A 23,524-nucleotide genomic window follows, 5' to 3' on the forward strand; every position below is an offset into this window, starting at 1 on the left:
AAGTTTATAAAATTAAGTTTTTCCCGAGAGAGAAGGACTAAGAGAAAATTTGATTAATTCATAGACTTGGCTAAATGGAATTGTAATGCTCTCTTTTTTTACTGATTATTAAATAAGGCCTAGCCTTAGCATTCCATGCTCCAAAGAGAGATTTAGTTCCTGCCATAAAATTGAGACTACTGCCTTGTACTAATGCTGTTTTAATGCCAACTATTACTGTTTGAAATCAACCATGACCTCTTCTCTGTCTCTAGAGTTGTATACCTTGACGCAGATGCACAACATGCTATGCAATGTAACTTAACTTCTAAAGGAGGTATTTCCTGGTAGAAATCTCCACAGGAAAGCATCCTGTTTTGCAACTAATGAGACTCAAAGATAGGAAGGTTAGTTATAACCCCTTCCCATTTGAAAGTCATATGTCAGCTAATGATCAGGCTTTCATGGCTTGCCTGTGAAACTGGAAGTGCATATTGTTTTAATGAGACCTAGTTATTCTCCAGAACCCTTTGCTAACTTTACTTTTTTTAATCAAGCAAAGTGAATAGAGATATTCACATATTGTTGTTTCAAAGAGAACAGCAGCATATAGTGAAAGGAATGCTTAGGAAAAGTCTCCGTGGTAAATAGACTTGGGACAATCTCCAGGGGAGTCCCCCAGCCTTAGTTGATAAACTTTAGGAAGATGCTCACTGTCTCACAAGCTGCTGAATGAGGAAGAAAGGCTGACTCTTTCTTTCCCCACCCTACCCCCCATCCCTCTCCGTGCAGAGCCAAGTCCTTTTACATCAAAGCAACTATAAAAATAAACCAAAACTTTGAGCCCTGATCAATTCATCTTGTCTTCACCTTAAGTTGAAAAAAGAATAAGAAGAAAAGAAAAAAAGGAAAAGAAAAAAACCTCAAGGAGCAAAACAACATGGTTTTGTAATAGTTACCAGGGACCTTGGTCTAGGTATGTGTGTAGAATAGCATTTGTGGCAGAGGTAAATGAGGAGGAGGCCAGGTGGTTTGTATTATAAAAATAACATTCTGACCCACCATGTGCATGAAACGTTTCTTTCAGTTGACAGGAACTGGTGAGTTTTCTCTGAAAATTGGACTCCCAGACCAGTCCCCTCCCCCATACCTAGCAAAGACCCCCATTCCTAGCACACACAGAGCTCCAAATTGTTCCCAATGTATTTGCAGCCAGCCTGACCTACAGAGAAAGAGACACAATATTAACTTGGGTGACTGAGTCTCAACGGTTGCCCTTTTTCACATCACCGTCCGGAAGGGAAAAAAATGCTAATATATCTACGAATAGATAAATTTGAACACATGCAAATGTTCATGCTTAGACCAGGGCAGTCAAGGTCTTAAAGAATTGAAAGAGGGACAATTAGTATCAGGGCCTGGTTTGTGGCATTCTTTGTGCTGATGACTTGCTGTCAGGATGAAACTGAGGTGTTGGTGACACTGACCAGAGCTGGCAGGCCGTACACACAAACTCTGCAAGTCAATTGCTGAGACTTGCACTCTGAGTCACAAAAGCAAAACACTCCCAACCACCTGAATGACAGACTTGACAGCCTAAAAGATCTGGGCAAGAATTCTCACCTCGAACAGAGTCAGTTTATTTGGTTTTGCCACCTGCAAAGTCCCAGCTTGGGAGAGCCCCTTGGGTCCGATGGGCTACTGAGCAAATGCCACCTAAATAACACTGACCTGCCCTTGGCCCCAGGGAGGATGGCATCTTCAGCTTAGAGTTTGCATGTGGATAAAATCTGTCAAATGTATAATACATTACGGGTCTTATTCCAAAAAACTTGCTCCTTACAGACCACTTTTCAACTCCTCGGCTACCATTGGTAGACACAGAATAAAGTGTACCTAACTCAGTTTTATACATTTAGGATCTGCAGACCTTTATTTTTCTTGATGTCTTTAAAATGCAAATATAAAAAATTCTAAGAAGACTGTTGTTTGTTTAAGATGGAGAAAGGTCACTTATATTGATGTCTTTCCACATGCTTTCATAAAGAAAACACTGTAGTTGGGATGTATGGGCAGAAAAATCTTAGTGTCCAGAAACAGTCACTCAACATATGTTCTAATACAAAGCAAGGGGAAAACTATCAATAAAATTAGGACTACCAGGAAAGTTACTGTTCAGAGTATAAATTGTGTCACCCTGGCTAGAAAATGTTTCTGTGAATAGTAACACACTTATAATAATTTCAATTTTTATTGTTATCAATAATTAACAATAAAACTAGCATCTTACTTGGCATTTCTATGTTTACAACATGTACGTGGCTACCAAAATTTTATTTCAATTAATTTAAGAATTTCCATACATCCTAAAAAATGGATTAGCCACTATTTTATTTCAGGACAATCTACTGACCCACAAATCATTCTTGGTTTAATCTTTCTGTTGCATAGTGTGACACATGGAAAATTATCATGGAAGAAATAAAAACTGCTGAGCAAAAAGGAAAATTGAGACCTCAGTTAAGTTAGGAGTACTTACATACTTCCTAAGGGCCTACTTTTAGAAGAACAGTTGTAAAGGATTTTTTTTTCAACCTGAATGTTGCTGTCCTTGACTTTTGTGTAGAAGTAATTTCTCTAGTGAGAAATTAGCATGTTTGATGTTAGCAGAGGTAGATATACCATTGTGATATTGTGATTTATAATAACATATATGTGGTCTGATTCCCTGCCAACAGCCACTGAAACCCCTGGGACTTCCTAAGTGATAGGAGTGATAAAGGTATCTTTTACTATTTATAACAAATAAAGGGCTATACCACACCTGAGTTTATGTTAATGAGGTGACTTTTGGAGAAGCTCCTAGAGATGGGGCCTGGTTGCTAAGAGAACCAACCATATGATGAGAAGTTTAGAATTTTCAGCCCCAACCTCTGATCTCCTGATAAGGAAGAGGAGCTAAAGATTGACTTAATCACCAATGGCCAAAGATTTAATCAATCATGCTTATGTTATGAAGCCTCCCTAAAAGTCCTAAATGATAGGATTCAGAGAGCTTCTAGGTTGGTGGTGCTGGGAAGGTGGTTTGCTTGGAGAGGGCATGGAAGCTCTGAGCCCCTTCCCACATACCTTGCTTTATGCGTCTCTTTCTCTAGCTGTTCCTGAGTTATATCCTTTTATACTAAATCAATAATCTAGTAAGTAAATAGTTTCCGTGAGTTCTGTGAGCTGTTCTAGCAAATGATGGAAGCAGAGGAGGGAGTTGTGGGAATCTGTCATTTTCAGTTGGTTGGTCAGAAATACAGCTAACAACCTGGAGTTGTGATTAGTGTCTGAAGTGGAGTCATCTTGTAGGACAGAGCCTGTGGAATCTGATGCTATCTTCAGGTGGACAGTTTCAGAATTGAGTTAAATTGTAGGACACCCAGCTGGTATCAAAGAATTAGTTGGTGTAGGGGGGAAAACCCCCAGACATTTTGACCAGAGTATAGAAGTGTAGAGTATTTTAGTAGAGGAGAGAGTTCTCCCTTTCAACCATGAAGCCAATGAAACTTCTACCATAGGCTCCTTCCAATTCACATGCCAGTCTTTTTTTGTGTGTGTGTGGTACACGGGCCTCTCACTGTTGTGGCCTCTCCCGTTGCGGATCACAGGCTCCGGACGCACAGGCTCAGTGGCCATGGCTCACGGGCCCAGCCGCTCCACAGCATGTGGAATCTTCCCGGACCGGGGCACGAACCCATGTCCCTGCATCGGCAGGCAGACTCTCAACCACTGCGCCACCAGGGAAGCACAACATGCCAGTCTTTTTAATGTGTAATTTCGTATTGTTTTTCTCACACAAAGTCCCTCAAATTGTGTAAGCTTCAGGCCCCACAGAACCTAGTTTTGCCTCTGCCAATTAGAAATGAGACACAGAAGGGACAGAAGCTAGAGCAACATTCCTCTAAGCATAGTCCTGGATCCACCTGCTTCAGGATCACCTGGAAAGCTTGTTAAAATGCAGACCCCCACGGTGATCCATCTGAAGAGATTCTGATTCAACAGGTCAGACTGAGGCCTGGGAATGTGCATATTTAGCAAGTTCCCCAGGTGATCTTACTATGAATACTAAAGTTTTTGAACTATTGGTTTGGATTCCTGGCCTAGGCTTAGCAATGATCTTCATAGTGTACCCTGTGGGCTCCTAGTAGCTTGTCCATGATCTAACACCCAAAAATAAAATACAGAAACAGAATGAGCTGGTCTAAGGAGAATTTCTTATCCAGTGGAGCTGGGGAAGTTTGATTTAAATGACTTTTGCTCTCAAAGAGTTACCAAACACATCTTAAAATTGTTGAGCAATTGTATGTGGTAAAACTCCCAATTCTTTTGGCTCCGTACTTAATCAAGGGACCACTTCCAGCCAGCATGAGAAACTTCCAACAGGGAATGACGTTTGATCTTCTAGTCTAGTCATAGTTGGTCTTTCTCTCTCTATTTTCCTTCTCCCTACAGTCCAGGTGGAGGAAAGCATCAAAAGGACAATAGGAGGGAAGAGGTATTAATATAATTGTAAGCACTTGCCCCTTATCATTGAGCAAAGTTTCTTATGACAATGCACTGCTTCTTCCTTGGCCTTTTCTTCTAAAAGAAATTGAGTTCATCATGTGGGAATGGGAAGAGATACTCTTGGTGTCTTATGTCAAAATGACCCATGGAATATCAAAGTTGGAGCTTGGGCTAAAGTACCACCTGTACTGATCTGGGGGATGCTGGGAGACTTCAGCCCAATTTTATATCTTCTCTATCCCACGGTGGGTGACCATTTCTGTGACAAGCAGATTAGTGTTGTGGTTAAAAATCTGGGCTTTCAAGTCAGACAGACATGGGGTTTAATCTTGTTTTGGTAACTTTTTAAGTTGTATGACCTTAGGATATGTAACCTCTGTTTTTCTTGTGGGTGGAATAAGGATAACAGCAAAACCAACTTCATAGGATTGTGGTAATAACTAAATGTGACAATTGACATAAGCTGCTTAGCTCAGCACCCAGCATATAGAGTCAGCAACGAGGATTACTGTTAGTGAGCTCTCCCTCAAGGGTGGGCTGAGGGAGTTCCCAATTGCCTGATGTGAGCAAAGCCTTTGTATTAGCTATCTATGGCTGGGTAACAAATTACTGCAAAACTTATCATTGTCTCACACAGTTTCTGAAGACCAGGAATCTAGAAGCAGCTTAGTTGGGTAGTTCTGGCTCAGCGTGTCCCAGAGGTTTCAGTCAAGCCATCAGCTGGAGCTAGAGTCATCTGAAGGCTTGATCGGATCTGAAGGATCAGCTTCCAATCACACTCAGAAGGCTGTTGGCAGAAGGCGTTAGTTAGTCCCTTACCACGTGTGCCTTTCAGTAGGACTGCTTAAAACATGCCAGCTGACTCTTCCCAGAGAGAAAGCAACTGTGACCAAGATGGAAGCCATAACCTAATTTAAAAAGTGACATACCTTAGCTTCTGCCATATTCTATTGGTTGCACAGACCAAACCTGTACAGTATGGGAGGGGACTGCACAAGTGTGTGAATACCAGGAGGCAGAGATCACTGGGGGTTATCTCAGAGGCTGGATACCACCACCTTTAAATGGTTTTCCTAAGCAATGTCACAGATGCTCTTTTTTTTTTTTTTTTGGCTTTAATTGTAGAGTTGAGAGGCTTTGAAATGATTATAGTGTTTTATAATCTACCAGCAAATGAAAGGCATCCAAGCCTCAAGATAAATGTCTGAGTGGGGTCTGCTAGCCACTTGAAAAGCATGTGGCTCCACATACCAAAGAAATCCACAGCTGACTTGAGTAAAATCTTGACTGTTAAATATTCCAGCTCTGTACTTTCACAAAGTGCAAAGGACAGAAGTTGTCTCTCTATATTAACAAGTAAGAATGGTTAGCGGATAAGGCATGGTTTACAAATCTGTATTTATGATTGGGGTCTGGCTGAAAAACAGCAAGAATAAACCATACAACCTGGGAAGTCTAATTCCAGCAGGAAGTTGCTTTGAAATAACATCATACTTCATTCACTCCCCAACTGATGTCTTTGACGACCAGTTTGGACACATCAGTAAAACGTCCTGTCACTTACCATATTTTATTTTCTTGCAGCATTTCCCACTGTTTGATGGTAACTCTAACAGTGCCTGTTCTTACAGCAGAATCCACACTCTGATTTAGATTTACCAAGTAGATTGCTTTTAGCTAAATTTCTTGTCCAAGCACAGGTCCTTATGGTTCGAGAGTTCCCATTAAAAGATCCCTAAAGAAAAATATACAGCTTTACTGGCTTGGATTTGTAGCTCCAAAATTTAAAAGAAAGCGGCTGGTTAACATTATAGACATTTTGAAGTACTTGTCTTTCAGAAATGCAAAAAACAATAGCAAGAAAAGCCTTTGATGGCTCAGAATTTATTTTATTTTATGTACTTATTAGTTGGTACACTTTCACCCCCATTTTAACCAAAGATGCTGTACATTGAAACAATAAAATAAGTAAAGACATGTGTCTGCTTTAAAATCTCAAAATTGGTTAAGTCTCATACTCCTCTTCCATGCTTTCTGGGTAGAGGCTCTTTCTGTTCTCTCAGCCCTGCAGCACTTTGATCTCAGAAGCAGTGCTATTTGGTTGTAAATGTATGTGGCGCCTTTGATCTAGTACTTAGCTGGTCTTATTTAAAATAGATAGCTTCTTTTATCTAAGTAGTGTTTACTAGGTCTCTCTCTATGAAAGATGGTTTAAATTGCTATTATTTAGATAGAAAGTTATATAAAGTTTCTTAAGAGTGCCCAGATCTGAATCTAATTCTCTAAATTCTAAAACCCCAATGGCATTATTATAGATTACATACAGCAAATTCCTGTTAAAATGAGCTGCTTTTACAGATGTCAGGTAATATTTGCAAAAACTTTGTTTGCTTTTTAACAAGGAACTGATTTTCTAAAGAATAATAAACATATCCTACACTCAGGCAAAAATAGTACTCTCAGAGTCTGAACTTAATGGCCAATTTTCCCTCTGAAATTCACATATTAGTATATTTTTATGTTACTGGGTTATGAACACTATAAAGTGTATATTGAAATGGGACTTTTTAAAGTAATAAGTATATATCTTGAATTCTCTTCTTTAAGAGGATTTCTTGAATATTTGTCAGGCGCATTAGTGACCTGTGTTTGAATTTCCTAGGCTGCATTCGGTTGTTCATTCAACAAACTATGTTGCAGGTGCAAAGATGCAGAGATGATTAAGTCACAGACTCTGCCCTTAAGTTGCTCACAGTCTGCGGTCAATGGGCAGAGCACTAGTAGCCAATTACACAATAGTGTGGTGTGTGTCTCTTATGGATGCTGGTCCTTCCAGCCTGCAGTTGGGACTGGTCAGGGAAGGCTTCCTGGAAGAGGTGGCACCCAAGCTTCAGTTAGACTGCTGACTCAGAACTCAGTGTCTTGTAAATTCCCAGCCAAGTCCATAATGCAAAGACAATCTATCTGCCTAACTCCTCTGATCCCTCCAACCCTGGTTTAATGCAGGTGGCCTAAACCTTGAGAAAGGTATAAACCTTGAAGGGTGCTGCTGCCTGAAGCTACCCCAAAGCCTTCTAGCTTGTCATTCAACACTGAGGAGAAAAAGCCCAAACCACCTTTCACATACATATTTAGAAATTTAGCTCCATTCTTCATTTAAAGGAAATATTGGAAATCTCTTTGAGTTGTTTAAGTTAAAATACCTGCCTTTAATTGTTCTGTTAGGCTCCTGACACATGTTTTTTCCGTCCTCCTTGGTGTCATGTTCCTACCATTTCAGAAGTCTTGTCATTACTTTGCCCACGTACTAACCATACATGAGTATTCCAAGAACTGACTCTGGGAGTAAGCACTCTGGAGGATGCTCAAGAAGTATATAAGGGGCACGTCCCAGGCCTGGAGGTTGGGGGAAGGGCAAGAAGAGGTAATCCATAGTCAAGTACAGGATCATTGCACTAATAGTCAAAACTGTTCTAGGGAGGTCACAGGGGGCATATCAGAGGGGGTCAGGGCCTGACCTCAGGGGACTCATACTGGGTCTGTGGAGATGGAGAAGAGAGGTGGCCTCTGGAGGACATGAGCGCATGAGTTTGGAGTGTTCTTGGATCAGTGCAGGGGTGGTCAGCATGGGGCAGGTGAGGTAGAGGCAGGAATGTGCTAAAAGCAAACTGGAAGGGTTTGGCTTTTTCCCAGTGGTGCTATGAAGCCCTTGAGGCACAAAACTGCAAAATGAAGTGGGGTCTTTGGTACTTGCCCTCTTCTTTGACGTCAGTAACCAAGCACAACTGATTCTAAGAATCTTGCATTCTAGGTAGTGGGCACCTTGGAGACCAGAGAGCCTAGCCTCCCCATTTGCCCAGTAAGGAAATAAGCTCCAAAGAACAGGCAGCCCAGGTCTCACAGTCACTGAATGGCAGAGGCAAGGGTGTCTGGCCACCCTGTTGACCAGGACCCAGGCCTGGGCTTCTCTTCCTGGGGCTTGTTTCCCACTAGGAGTCCTGGAGTAAGATCTAGGACATTAGACGGTTCCTAGGAGCCTGTAGGAGAGAGCCATCACACCCTGGGGTCCTCCAACATGTGTGATCTCCAGGGGCAGTGCAGTTCTCAAAGGGCTTCATCCTCTATCTGGACCCAGGGTCCACACCAAACCAGAACTTGAATAAGAGGAGTTGGTAAGAAAAGAGACAGACAGGACAGAAAAGAATCGGGTTAAATTGAGCAGACCCATGTGAGCCACAGGAAGGCCAGGCTAAGAGGATGGAGAGCAGTATTAAATTGGGGAAAAATGAATTTTTTTGTGTGAGTTACTAATCATAGGCTGTCTATGGCCCCTAACTTCAGGAAAGCCAAACTTCCTGTCCCACCCAAACTGCGTGGATTGAGAGCAAGGTAGAAAAGGTGGTCCTCAGGGGACTATTATTAGAAGGAGGGTGAGGAATAAATGCTGGAAAAGCAAAAACAGTAGATTTTGACAGCAGTCCCTTTGTCCTAACCTGAAGGTTAAAAAGTATGAACCTGAGATGTTCTCATAGAGTGTGGCCGTGTGCTGGGTATTCTCACTGCTTTCTCTATATTAACTAATTGAGCCTATCTTCAACCCTGTGACACAGGGACTACTATTATTCCCATTTAGAGGAGGAAATTGAGGCACAGAAAGACTAATTTGTCCACAGTCTTTCAGCTAGTAAGTCCCAGAGTTGGGATCTGAACCCAAGGAGTCTGACTCCAGAACTTGTGTTTTTAATTATTGTGTTAAAAGTGTCTCCCATTTTCCTTCCTTCCTTACTTTTTTTCTCTCTGAAATAAGGATTTGAGGAAGGCCCTGATAATGAATGTAATCACCTAGCACAGAATAGTAGCCATTATTTTTTTGTTATTATTTATTAACAGAGTATGAAAGCATCTGGTGCATAGTAGACATTCAACGACTGTGAAATAAGACAAAAACATTTGAAGACTAACCAAGACATTTACCTGGGCTCTAGGGCTGAAAGAAAATCTGCATGATCTTCAGGGGATTAGCCATGGGTATGGAGGAATAGCTGCAGACAGTAAATGTATAAATAGAAATGTCCAGAGACCCATTGAGATGGGACGAAATGGTGAGATGCTGAATTCTTTAATGACTCCTTTTCTCCTTCCCTTCTTAAGTGCTGCTTAAGTAGAGCTGAGGCCAGACGCGATGCAGCTAAAGTGGCCCTAATCAACTCCCTCTTCAATGAGCTGCCCTCTCGCAGGATCACCAAGGAATTCATTATGGAGAGTGTGCAGGAAGCAGTTGCCTCCACTAGTGTGAGTACCCACCAGGGAAGGGAAAAGCTGGCTATACTTAGAGTACGGAGCCATTTGAATCTTGGGAGATGCTAATGTGAACAAGTTCTTTAAGAATTGTGCAGGTTTTGGGCTTCCCTGGTGGTGCAGTGGTTAAGAATCCACCTGCCAATGCAGGGGGCACGGGCTCAATCCCTGGCCAGGGAAGATCCCACATGCCGTGGAGCAACTAAGCCCATGCGCCACAACTACTGAGCCCGCGCACCACAACTACTGAGCCCACGTGCCACAACTACTGAAGCCCCCGTGCCTAGAGCCTGTGCTCTGCAACAAGAGAAGCCACCGCAATGAGAAGCCTGCGCACTGCAACGAAGAGTAGCCCGCCGCTCGCCGCAACTAGAGAAAGCCCACGTGCAGCAATGAAGACCCAACATAGCCAAAAATAAATTAATTAAAAAAAAAAAAGAATTGTGCAGGTTTTATTTTTAACCCATTAAATCATTAATTTTCAGCAGAAAGAACACTTGGACTGGAAATCATGATATTAGAGCTGGCTCCCTATTCCATTCCAAATTATCCACCTTGATTTGTTTATTTGAATGTTTGCTGTTTGAGGAACACAGATTCTTTCAGGGCCTGAGAATGCATGCTGTCGAATACTGCTTTAACCTAGAGATAAAGAAGCTCAATTTTTCCCAAACTTGATGAATCATAAAAATTATCTGAAGTGCTTATTAAAAGTGCCAATTCCCCAGCCAGCGTGAGGTCCTGCAATCTATGTTTTTAAGGAAACAGACTGCTTCGATATGGGAAAAGCCATATGCCCAATATTTGTTAGCTGTTAGAATTATCATGCTTAATATCAACTACTTTTTTCAGAGAGCTTTGGAAATCTCTGTAATGGATGTAATTAAATACAAAGTGCTTTGAGAGCCAAAAACTCTGTCTTAGAAATTTAGATAGGACATTTTCTCGGCAGTCTAGGAGTACAGTAGATGATTTGCCCCATGAATTTTTGGTGCTCTTGATCCTCGTACCTCCAAATTATAAACCATTTTAACCATGGAGGAAACCTTGGGTCTCAACTGGGGCAGGTGTCGCCCTGTGTGTCCTTCAAGTGCAGAAACTTGGCATTACCAAAGGGATTAGCCACCTCCTAGCTTCGCCTTTAGCATGGATCAACGCCATCTGAGATTTTCATTTTGATTCCCTTAATCTGACTATAAAGGTTCTGTCATTCTGGAGAAGCTACTGATAATGAAGGTGACATTATCACACTAGCTGTGACCTTTTTGCTTCTTTTCCCCCTCATAAATGCTCTTATCATGCAGAAGAGAGATAAGGGGAGAGGCGGGGACAGAGAGTGGTTGTCTTGGCAGAGAGACCTCAGGGAGCTCTGGCCTATATCTGCTCTGAGGATGAAAGGAAGCCTTTATTTTCTTGCCCTGTAAATTTCAAGTGCCTTTGAGGAAGAGAAGTTAGGAAAATGATGCCTGATTTATATGTGTGGAATTTACTCAGGAGCAGGGAGGTGCCCTCAGTGTAAGTGTAATTTATCATTTTTTCATGGAAATTTCTAAGGAAGGAGAATATATATGGTTTGCAGGCTTCTGGATGGATTTCCTCTGGGATATTTAAAAAGCCAACATAAATATTTCAGCAGTAGTGTGTTAATGTTATTGCATTCAAAAGCTATAAATTTGCTGCTATCTGATGCTGGCAGTTTGTTCAGTCTCACAAAGCCATTGCCCACCTTCCCAGGAATCCAAGGCCATGGGATATTGAAGCTCAGGCCCCAGTGCCATTCCTGAGTTCATGTCAGCTTTTTTAATGCCACTCCCCCTAACCAAGTTGAAGGGGAATTTCATTTCTTCCCATCACCCACCCACCTTGTTTCCTAAAGATTAAGTGGTCCAAAAGTGAAAAACTATAAACCAAAATCCATGTCTCCAGGCCGAACACCAGCATATTATGAAAAGCTCCCATTAAGAATCATGGCGGGGCTTCCCTGGTGGCGCAGTGGTTGAGAGTCCGCCTGTCGATGCAGGGGACACAGGTTCGTGCCCCGGTCAGGGAAGATCCCACATGCCGCAGAGCCACTGGGCCCGTGAGCCATGGCCGTTAAGCCTGCGCCTCCGGAGCCTGTGCTCCGCAATGGGAGAGGCCACAGCAGTGAGAGGCCCACGTACTGAAAAGAAAACAAAAAAAGAATCATGGTGGTAAAATATGAATGGTCCATACAACTGGAGATGTTTTCCCTGTTAGTTACATAATTTGCTTGGTGATCATTGGAATCTTACAGAGCAAGTCAGCATTTCAAGATTTCGATAATGGATGAAAGCAGCCTCGGAGAGTAACTGCTCAAACATTAATGCCACCACAAACAAAAACTCTGTGGAGAGATACAGGAATTTCTGCTTTGGGACAATTATTCTTTTTGAGTATATAATCAGTTAACATTCTAATCAAAAGCTAGATTCAAGTTGATTACAAAATCCTCTTAACTATGAGTGATGGTGAGAGTAAGGATTTTATCCCAAATCAACTGGAGACGGTTGTAGTGTTGTAGGATGCACCCCTGAACGGTTAGGACAATAGAAGGCTCACTGTGAGGCCACAGAATTAATTCATGACCACCCAAAGAAGAGGAGGAAAAACCCATGATACTTTCCTTTTCTGCTTACTTCCCAAGGGCACTTTGGATGACGCGGACGACCCCAGCACCAGCATTGGAGCCTACCACTACATGCTGGAGTCCAACATGGGGAAGACCATGCTGGAATTTCAGGTACCTGCTTCCTTCCACATATTTGTTTTGCTACACAACCCCCAGAAGCCTGGGGGAATGCCACTCATCACTAACAGCCCCTGTCCCAATAATCTACTCTTTTTTTGTTTTGGTCATTTTAATTTAACCCTCCTAGAATCCAGCACTGTGCTCCCTTTTAGCCACACCTCAGGAGGCTAAAACAAAAAAGCAAACAGGCACAATCTTTGCTTTCTTAAAGGAAAGTGAAAGACTTAAGCTAAGAAACAGGCGGGGAACATTACAGTCTTATGACCCTATTAACATTTTACCAGCTTTTCAGTATAAAGCTCCCCCTTAAACCAAATCAAACAGTTTGAAGTGTTGGTTGTGACCATTTGGTTCTTAATTTTCAGAAGTCATGGATGAAGGTGCCTGCAATGTATATTAAACAATTTTCCCCTCAGTTATGGTATTTCTGTTAAACAAGATATGCCATCTCCTATTGTTAACTAAATCAAAACATTTAGCAACCTGTAACCCTTTTCATTCCACTGCTGACAAGCAATAATAGAGCTGAGGAACTATATTACCTGTTATTTGCAAATTAAATAATTATATTAATAGCAATAAGAATAATAATAGCTAACACTCATTGGATGCTTACTTTGGGACTGTGCTAAGCATTTAACAAATCTTACCATAATTTAACCCTCACAATAAACATGTGAGTATTTCTTATCCCCATGTCTTCACTGAAGGAAGTGTGTCATACAGCTTAGCAAATGGCACAGCCAGGGCTCAGACCCAGGCAGTCTGATTTCTGAGTTCACACTCCTATTATCCTATATTGGGCTGGGCGGACAAAACTTCAGAAGTTATTGAGAATGAAAAGTGTACTCTCTAAAAAATTAAACATGAATACAGTTGACCATCCATATACATCAATGCCAGTAGGAATCAATATGCAATGTTATAATGAGGAGACTTTACCCGCCAAGATTTCTATTTTTTTAGGTTAGATTCCAAGAAGCAGTCAGAATATAAAGTTTTATGGACACAAATGTTCATCATGGTATAATTTACAGTGGTGTTACAGTTGAGCCCTGAAGCCACCACCTTCCAAATACCATCTTTGGTACCTTTCAAACTCTTTTCCTGACTACAATGGCATAGCCATTTCTCAGGTGGATATGTCCCACCTGCCCATTTTTAAAAACCAGTAATTTTCCTCATCACTGTCTCATTTGATTGACACAAAATACTCTTTCTTCACCCTGCCCTAGGAAGATCTCAGTCATCCAGGTTTCTCCTTAAGTTGTTGTGGTCTCCCTGACCTTTGATGTTGCTTGTCTTAGTTTGGAAGAGACCTTGAAGCTCACCTTCTGGTGTAGACAGGGGCATGCAGCAGCTCAGTGGTTCTGAGCCCAGGCTTGGGAGTGGGCTCAGCTGCTCATCTCTAAATCTGTTTCCTCGTTTGTACGTAAATCAGGAAGAATAATAGTAGTGGTGCTACCTCACTGTGCCATTGTGAAGACTAAATGGGACCACATAGAAAGTCCAGAACAGTTCCTGGCATATGGTTAATGCTCAGTGAAAGCTGACAACTGTTATTATATATATTTCTGAAGAAGGACTGCTTCATTTGAAATGCCAGAGGCTACCAGATGGATTCCCTTGACAACTTTATCTAACCTAAAGGCTTTACGTGAGGACAAGGTAGCTCCCCTTCATTAAATGTTTCAGGGCCCTTGCTATAGAATAAAAGAGTGGAACTGTCAAGTTTTTTTTGTTTTTGGTTTTTTGTTTTTTTAATCTTCCATAACAATCTAAAGTCAAACAGGGAAAAAAAATAAAAGGGAAGAGCATGACACAAGAGAAGGGACACAAACTTTAAAAAACCATACAGACCTACATGTAAAGCCTGTGCTACCACTTGCCACCTGTGAGCTCAACCATTCTGAGACTCAGTTTTCCCATCTACAAAATAAGCATCATGATGCCCATTGTGTAGGCTTTTTGTGGGGCATATATAATATGACATTTATAAAACATTTAGCATGGTGATTCCCCAAGGAAGAATCTCATTTATGTTAATTCCTCCCCCCTCAACCCTGACAGAAAAATACCGTACTTCTTTTATTATACAATGAATGTTGCCTGGCCCAGTACATAATAGCTTGTATAGGATTTAGTAGCTATTTTCAGAAAAATCAAGAATGATTTTTTAACACAGTGGGTGAGTCTGCCAAATATAGGGAAGGCAAGATTTTTTTTTTTTAATTCTTAAAATTCTGTCCAAGTACTATGAAAGACTGTACTCAAACCATCTTTTAGTAGTACTTTAATTGCCTTGCTACGGGCTGCATGTTTTCTGTGTGGTCTGTGTAGTAAGGTATTTAAATACATGAAATAATAATTTGAATCATACTGTGGAAATGCTTCATAAATTCTCAAAATGGAGGCTGGGTGCTGGATGAGGGACAAAGGAAGAGGAAGATGTGAGGGCAGGAAAAATCCAAACTCCCTCCTCCCAGTAGGGATTCTGGCAACCCAGGAGGAGGGCCATGAAGCACATCCCTCTTCCTTCCGCCAGCTCCAGGTTGCCTGCTGGGTTCCTACACATTCCTTGGTGGCCTGGGTTAAATGCATCAGCTTGTTTCTGCACATAATGGGAATTGACCACAGACCTGGGCTGTTTGCAGTCAACACAGCAATTCAGTACCCCTGGTGGGTAATAGATGTGTGTTTGTATCTAGCTATGGATGACTATACCGTATAAAAACAAGACTGGTGTCTCCTGACTGCCTGCAGGCTTTCGGGGGGCCATCAAGGAGGCAGCGCTCAGAGGAAACATGATATATGCTTCTGCTTACCTTCACTTCGTGGGAGGGAGGCTGGGATGCCTGCTTAAGGTAGCCTTGCCCCTCACCATAGAGAAAACTGCCTGATGTTTGGGGGGTGGGATGGCCACTGGGTCTTGTCAAGGTCAGATTCAAGGCAGACTTTGACTGAAGCTGGTTAATATATTTATTCTGAAGCCTAATGCAGTCCAAAGACGAGTTGTTTATTTACGTCTTTGCTAAATTCTCCAGGTCGCCTTTTAAAACCTCATCCCATAAACAAATTTCCTTTTAAATCTATTCTCTTGGGTGGGGAGATTGTGCCCACCTGTTTTTCAAGTTCTCCATTTACACTGTTTGTTTTTCTTATTTCTGATGAATCACAGAACCAAGCCAGTCTCCCAGACAGAGTTCCAGAGAGAAGCAGTGTACATTTTCTCCCCGGGGAGTAGCTGGGAGGCCAAACATTGTTTCTTATAGGAGGCAACACTAGGAAGCACTGTGAGGACAGAGCCCAGTTGCTGTTGGTTTAAATTTAATGAATGACAAAATGAACCAGAAAAGCTGTAGAATGAAAGCTACAACTGCAATTTCCCTGAAGAGAAAGAAAACGCAGGGCTTGATTCACCATTCGATTTTAAATTTACTTTGCTGAAGGGGACTGGCTACGTAATTTATGGGGCCAGTGCAGAATGAAAGTTCAGGGCCTTTTATTCAAAAATTGCTAAGAGTTTCAAGACAGCAGAACACTAAACCAAGCTCAGAGCCTCTGTGACTGCACAGATCACAACCTCGTGAAGCCAGCCTTGTCCCTGAGACAAATCCCCAGAAGGGCCCAGACTAGGGTAAGAAGAGTTAGGCATTGAAGTCGGGTACAAAATTTAAAGGAGTGTCAAAAAATTCAGTAATCAAGGCAAATAATATTATAATGCAGTATTTTAAAAACTCAAAATAAATGTGCAAAACTTCATAACAAACAAAACATCCAAATTTTAAATAAAGACAGAATTTTAAATAAAAGACCCTGAACTTGTATGACGTACCTTAAATCTTTCTTGACTCACCTCACCCTAGTCCCAGCCCCACCTCTAGGCCAGCTTCTTGTTTATCTGTCAGCCCACCCAGTTGACCCAGGCTTCTAGATCAGCCCACGTAACAAACAGTACAAAGACTTCAGTGAGGAAGGAGCAGGACAGGTAGATCACCAAACAGACTTCCTTCAAAGTGATAGGGCTTCGACAGGTAGAAAATGAGGCTGTGAAGACCAGACAGTGAAGAGTCATGGTGAAACGATGAAACGAATCCTCACAGAAGTCCCTGGCTACCCTCTCCTTGCCAGTCTGCCATAATGCAAGGATTTCCAATGGAATCAATGTGAGGCACAGAAGGATTGCCTGGGGTTGAGCCCAGCACTCATACAGCTTCAGGAAGATCTGAAGATAGTGAACTTGGTCATATGAGGGGAAATAAAGAGATGGGACAGGAAGAATGTGGAAATATTTCAATATACTTTATATGACGATGGTGAGAGTCATATCTCCAGAGAGGAGAGCAAGAACTAGATCAGGACATAAGGTAAGAAGGCAGACAGAAGATTATCTTTCCTGGGGGATTTTAGGAACAAGAGCAACAGTGAAGAAGAGGCAGTTGTATTACTGCAGAGGGAAAAACTGCTTGGTGATAGAACAGAAATTTGGGAGGTGAGGAGGAGGATGATCCTCTTCTTGCAGGCAGAAACAGTTCAGGTCTCTGTGGGGAAGTTTTTGAGAGATGTAGGTTGCCAAGGCACATGGGAAAGATTTCTGGTTCTGTTCACAGAATTGTGGGTTCTGAAGTCTTAGGAGGACTGCTGAGTGGCATGAAAGAAATTTATCTGGATGGGGGGCTTAGTGCACAGATAAGAATAATAGCTGAGAGGACATTGGAACAAAAATATGTTACTAAGGCAACAATTGTCAGAGGATGGAATTAAGAGCTCTGTTGGCAATAGGCTGTTTCTCAAACTGGGCCAAAAGGATGCAAGGACAATGCCAAGAGGGCTATTGGAAGCCACAGAATAAACTCAGTATATCTTTCTGGGTTGTCAGCTTTACATGAAGATTGGGTGGGGAAAGAGTGGAGTCGTATTTATTTTCTTCTTTAAAAAAAAATGTGCAAACAATAGAATACAAAATTTAAGTGGAGTCTTAAGATAAAACATAAGACAAAATATCCTATTTGTAAATATTGTCCCTCCTGTAACACGGTAGAGACTATTCCATATCAGAACCAAAAGAGCATTCCTATTCATTTTTATGGCTGCAAAGCATTCACTGAGTAGGCTTGAGGGTACGGTAAGAAGGGCAGCACAAATTTATCTTCCTCAGTTACTGGGGTTACTTTTTTTTTTTTTTTTTTTGGTATGCGGGCCTCTCCTGTTGCAGAGCACAGGCTCCGGATGCGCAGGCCCAGCAGCCATGGCTCACAGACCCAGCCGCTCCGTGGCACACGGGATCCTCCCGGACCGGGGCACGAACCCGTGTCCCCTGCATTGGCAGGCAGACTCTCAACCACTGCACCACCAGGGAAGCCCCAGTGGGGTTACTTTGATAAGAAGCATAGTGGTGAGATCCAGATTAGGCAAGATTTGGTTATGGAACAAACCACTCTCACTTTTCCAAATTAGCATAAGAGGGGTGGGTTACCCAGACACTGGACCTAGGACCCTGGGCAGACGGTGGGGTCAGTGTTTGGGGCAGGAGGCGTAGCTCAGCTGGTGTCCATGTCATATTTTAATTAATGGAAAGACATGGTTTTGCTTTTACTAAGGTCTCTGTGGGTTCTTGGGGTGCTTACTGTGCAGTAGTACATACACAAAATCCCAAACTGTATCCCAAACTGAAAAGAAGAAAAGCATTACATTCTAATGGCAGTTATAGACCTGAGAATAGTGCTATTTTTTCTGATGATCTTATCACTTTAAATTTTACCTCATAATTTTAAGATAACTGGAATCTCAGAGTGACTTTGTGTCTCCTGATTTTCACAGTGAAAGCGTTTTCCAGAGCAAGCAGATGTAAAGACAATAAAAGTCCACTTTTTTTGAATGGGCATAAGACATCTGTCTAAGTGTTAAGTTTCCATAACTAGCTTCATGACCAGGAAGTTCCTTAATTGTATTGTTATTTTCTAACAATTATGTGGTTGTGGTTTGTACTACTAATCCACAGTAGATGTTTCTCTGGTCAAAAAAGAAAAAAAAAGTGCAGGTAACTTCAATGGAAGACTGCGAATCCTAATACGATTAGGAAAATAAAATCTTCAGTATGTTGAATACACATTAGCTTGCCCTGGGTATCATGCAGGGAAAGGATGATGCTGATAGAAAGGCTTAATGCTGTGCTCAGCCCTAGCCATTGAATGTGAAAACTATGGGTGAGTTTTAATGTTAGTTCAACCTTATTGTCCATATTTTAATGCATTTTCTTGACTGAATTTATAAACTTAGGGGTTTTTTACAGTTTCTGTAGTTTGTCCATTATATGTTTGTCCAGTATATTTAAATTGTTTTCCTTAATACGTAATATTGTCACATGATTCAAAAGGTGCAAAGAATGTCAGAGAAAGGTCTCCCTCTTTTTTTCTCCCCAGAGGCAACTCATATTACCAGATTCTTTTGTATCTTGCCAGAACTCTTCTAGGCATTTATAAGCAAATATTTATAGGCATCTCCTATTCCTTTTAATCAAATAGTAGCACACAGTGTACATGTTGGACACTTTGCTTTTAACTTAACAACACCTCATAGAGACTCTTTATATTAGAACTAGAGAGCCTTCTCATGCTTTGTGATTGCAGCATATTTGGTAGGATGAATGTGTTGTAGGGAGGAAGAATCATTTTCCTTCTGCCCTTCTGAGTTCTTAGCTGAGGCCCCTGTAATAAAAGACAGATGAAGAAGAGAAAAACAGAAGTACACTTTATGTATATGTGAGAGGTACCCAGGGAAAAATGAGTACCTCCACAAGGTGGCTTGAATTCAGGATTGAATACCATCTTAATAGGGAAAAGGGAGAGGGGATATAGGCCTCTCAGGCCTTAAATAATCTTTAAGAAAGAAGAATGGGCCCTTAGAAGAATAGATGGGAGCTATGATAGTTTGTGACAAAGTTTGTCTGGGTGTGGAATGGACTTTAGTTTCTGCTTCTGTGATAAGAGTCAATCTTCCCTGGTTGATGCAACTCTTGAGGAGGGGATTTATGACAATTGTGTTCCTTTTGGAGGATCTGTCTTTAGGCAGATAAGGGGAGTTCAGAGAAAGCCTCTTTGCAGTTTTTTAAGTATTTACAGCTCAAAATAATCAATATACCCAAGTGGCATATTTGGGGGTGCTGTATTCTGCTACACTTTAGGATGATATTTTATTTAACCATTCCTTTAAAAATGAACATTTAAAATATTCCCAGTCTTGGTCAATTTTAAAAAGTGATGCAATGAATAGCCTTGCCTGTACATTATTCTAAGATGTGCTGGTATATTTACATAATTTCTTCGGTGTATAATTGTTAGAGCATATGTATTTTTAATGTTGAAAGGTATTTGTCAATTATTTAATAATTTGTGCCAAATAGCAGGGGAGGGAAGGAAAAATGCTCCGAAAGCCTAGGACTGTGGTATTTGAAAAGTCTCAAAGTGTTCTGACAGTACTGTATATTCTATTTCCCCAATATAGTTGGGGATCAGAGTTATGCCCTGCTCAGCAATCACTGAGGCACTTTCCTTCACATTTCTGCTTTGAGACTAATGACAGGTATTTGGGTTTTATAGGAGCTTATGACCATTTTCCAACTATTGCACTGGAATGGAAGCCTAAAAGCCCTTCGTGAAACAAAGTGTTCCCGACAGGTGAGATTTTCCAATAAAAACAGGTTTGCGTTGTATGGACTGAGCAGACGGCTTGTCATCTTCCAGGATATGTATCAGTCCAGTTGCAGCAGGGACTGACCAAAAATTCACACTAAGAAGAATGTTGGCTGGGCCTAGGCCTTATTTAGATACCTGTACTGAATACCAGTATGAAGGGATCATTAAGACAGACTTAGTTTCTAAGTCAAATACTGAATCTACTCTATGCACCTGTCCTGCCTACTGAATGTGTGCCCTCTCCCACTCTTCAAGGCAGAAAGAAATGTGAGTCTGCACTGCTTCTGAACCTCCTCACTGAGAACAGGTAGAGTTGGTTGTGTAGCAGGAGGATTTTTCTCATCCCCACCAAATGTCCTTAAGGGGCAACAGAAATGATTGTAAAGGTGGACAACCTGGTATTTCAGTCGCTCCCGTTTTTTGGTTTGGAAGTTTCTTCTTTACTTTTCAGAGACATGGTTTCACTATTCCTTTGCTACCTATAAAAAGCATCCTTCTCCCTTTTTTTAGTAGCAAAGACAACCCCCCCTCCCATGCACTTAATGGTTCTCATCTACTATCCCTCAAGATTTATTCTTCCTTTACCCCGTTAGACTTTGAAGATGGTAGTTTGTTTTGAGAGTTTGCTAACAGGAATTTGTATGAGAAACAGAGCCTCTACTAGTCAGCAATATGAGGGTGGATGTAAGAGTTTTCCATGCACTGCAGCCCCAGGAGTTTTTAGTTGTTCTTTGCTTAGAAAGCCTGGCTTTCAAAATGTCAAAGATGGAAAAGAAATGAGTAGCTGACAATGGCTTTGGCTGTTTTTTTCTTTTCCTTTGATTTAATAAAAAGCCTTTGAAATATGCCGGGTTGGTTATAAACACTTTTCCATGATTGTTTTTAATTTGTTAAGGTCATAAATAAATACATATGTTCTTGAAAATAAAAGTAAACAATGCATCCCCTCCACAAGATCTTCTTAAAGTGCATCCATCAAACTTATACATGATGTTACAATGTACTGGCAAATTTTAAACATGAGAATTGACAGATAGTGACAAATTTTTAATTATTTGGAGAAAGTGAGAGACAATGTACATGAAGGTGCCATTATGATATCAATGATGATAATACCTATATTCCATAATACATTTTTAAAGTTCTTCCCATAGTTTCTGTGAGCCCCTCAGTCTGTCATCTTCCTTAAGCTAACAACATAGCAGTTAGGAAGTCTAAGGTGTCTAAGTCTTGTCCTGATTCAAAGCTCCCTGCTTTCTGCAATGGGTGTGACCAAACCCAGTTCTGTCCGAATCCTTCCATATAATTGTTTCCCTCTCTATCTTGCTAAAGGAGATAATGCTGATCAGAAGAGTTCAGTGAATGAGATAATGTTCAAACCAATTGTTATAGGAATGCATTTTCAAAGGAAGACATTTTCTAGCAAGGTCAGAGCTCTGTTCTGTGAACATTATTGGGTCATTCCTGGTGGTAGTGTTTTGATTCAACCTGGGGTGACCCTACTTTGTGTACCAGCTTAGCCCTCTATTTCCTTTAAGAGGTGTGTCCTGAGATTTGGCTTCGTTTGGTGAACATCAGAGAGGTTTGGTTATTGGTAGAACCCCTGCGGGTGTGTTGGGGGTAGTGGAGGCACAGGAAAGGAGGCATCAGAAGGCCATGAGCCCAGGTACCTTTGTTGCTCTTTACTGACACTCTGGACTTTGTTTCTTGGCTCCCAGGAAGTCATCTCCTACTATTCCCAGTATTCCCTAGATGAAAAGATGCGCAGCCACATGGCCCTGGACTGGATCATGAAGGAGCGGGAGTCACCAGGAATTCTCTCCCAAGAGCTGCGAATGGCCCTGAGGGAGTTGGAGGAAGCCAGGAAAGCAGGACAAGAACTACGTTTTTACAAAGAAAAGAAAGAAATCCTGAGTTTAGCCCTGACTCAGATCTACAGTGATCCTGACACTTCCTCACCCAGTGATGATCAGTTGAGCCTCACGGCCCTTTGCAGCTATCACTAACAAGGCCAGGTCCCAGCTGCCCCCAAGGCGGGCAGAGGCCAGACTGTAACATTAGGAAGCTCATTGAAGGAGGTCATCAGAGGCTTTAGAAGCTATAGATGCTGCCTGAAGGCTGTACTAATTCTCCCCACCCATTCCATTCATAGAATCTCAGAGTAGCAGGACCCTTATAGGACCCAACATGTCACTCAATGCAATTTTCCCATCACACTCTCAATAGTTCCACCTCAGACTGAAAGGATGGAGACAGGATTGCTTGAAAAATATTTTCCAGGCCTGACTTCAACCTGAAGCCTTGTTGACATGTGCCTTGCTAGATTATATATGTTGTTTAAAAGAATGGGTCAATGTAGCATCCCTGAAAAGAACACCAGCCAGGACTGGGGAAAATAGCATGATAGCAATTAAAAAATACTTGGGATTAAATAAACAATATGGATTCTTTTAAAAAATATCCAGGGGTCAGAGTTTCTTCCTAAGCTTTGTACGCTACAAGATTACTTACACTCTACTAGGTGTAATCCAAAACTTCAGTGAGGATTTTATCTGGACATCCCACTATCAAAGATATTGAACTGGTAATAGTATGAAAATACTATATAAATGTAATGTGGCTTAAAATGTTATAGTAATAAAATTTTTTTTCAATCCACTCTTCCATATGGGGATAAATGTCACCCAGGATAGCACCCTCACTTGTATTCCTCAAGAAGAATTAATATCCAATTTTTATGAGTCCTGCAATCAGTCATGTGCATTTTTAATCTGCAAATAGATTAATTGATTTATTTTTATTTCTGCCACTTCTGTCATATATCTATAATGGAGAAAGTTACTGTCATTTCAAAGGTTAAAACATTTTGAAAAATCATTAGCATTTAACAATGCTTATATTCACATTTGATTTGTTTCTCATGCATTAGAGAAAAGGAATTATTAACTGTCTTTGTTATTGTTCAAGAACTTAAGCCACCAGTAGCTCAAACGTAGTGTCATTTTTCAGTTTAAATTACTGGAATCTTCTTTAAAGAAGGGATAAAACATTGCCATCTCTTTTTCAAAATGGCTCGGATCAATCAACAGATTAGAAAACCAAAAGCAAATACAAACCAATTTTTAGATGGTTCCTGGTCACTCAGATTTAAGAATGGCAGCAGAGTCAATTTTAAACACTTACAAGTATTTCCCTATTTTTAACATGGAAAGGATTATCTTGCATTTGCTCC

At 41.2% G+C, this 23,524-nt stretch overlaps 1 protein-coding gene across 1 annotated transcript in view; it reads left to right on the forward strand.

Moving 5' to 3' along the window:
* The window catches only part of LIX1 (limb and CNS expressed 1), a 48,603-nt gene extending 26,222 nt beyond the window's left edge, over nucleotides 1-22,381 (forward strand). Inside the window, exons 3-6 of the mRNA XM_082623121.1 lie at nucleotides 9,682-9,822; nucleotides 12,494-12,589; nucleotides 20,197-20,274; nucleotides 22,011-22,381. Coding sequence (XP_082479247.1) covers nucleotides 9,682-9,822; nucleotides 12,494-12,589; nucleotides 20,197-20,274; nucleotides 22,011-22,298 — 603 coding nt within the window. The 3' untranslated portion in view covers nucleotides 22,299-22,381. The remainder of the gene's footprint in view (nucleotides 1-9,681; nucleotides 9,823-12,493; nucleotides 12,590-20,196; nucleotides 20,275-22,010) is intronic.
* The last annotated feature ends 1,143 nt before the right edge of the window (nucleotides 22,382-23,524 follow it).

This window comes from Mesoplodon mirus, assembly GCF_964341445.2.
Source record: "Mesoplodon mirus genome assembly, chromosome: 5".
Taxonomy (NCBI): domain Eukaryota; kingdom Metazoa; phylum Chordata; class Mammalia; order Artiodactyla; family Ziphiidae; genus Mesoplodon; species Mesoplodon mirus.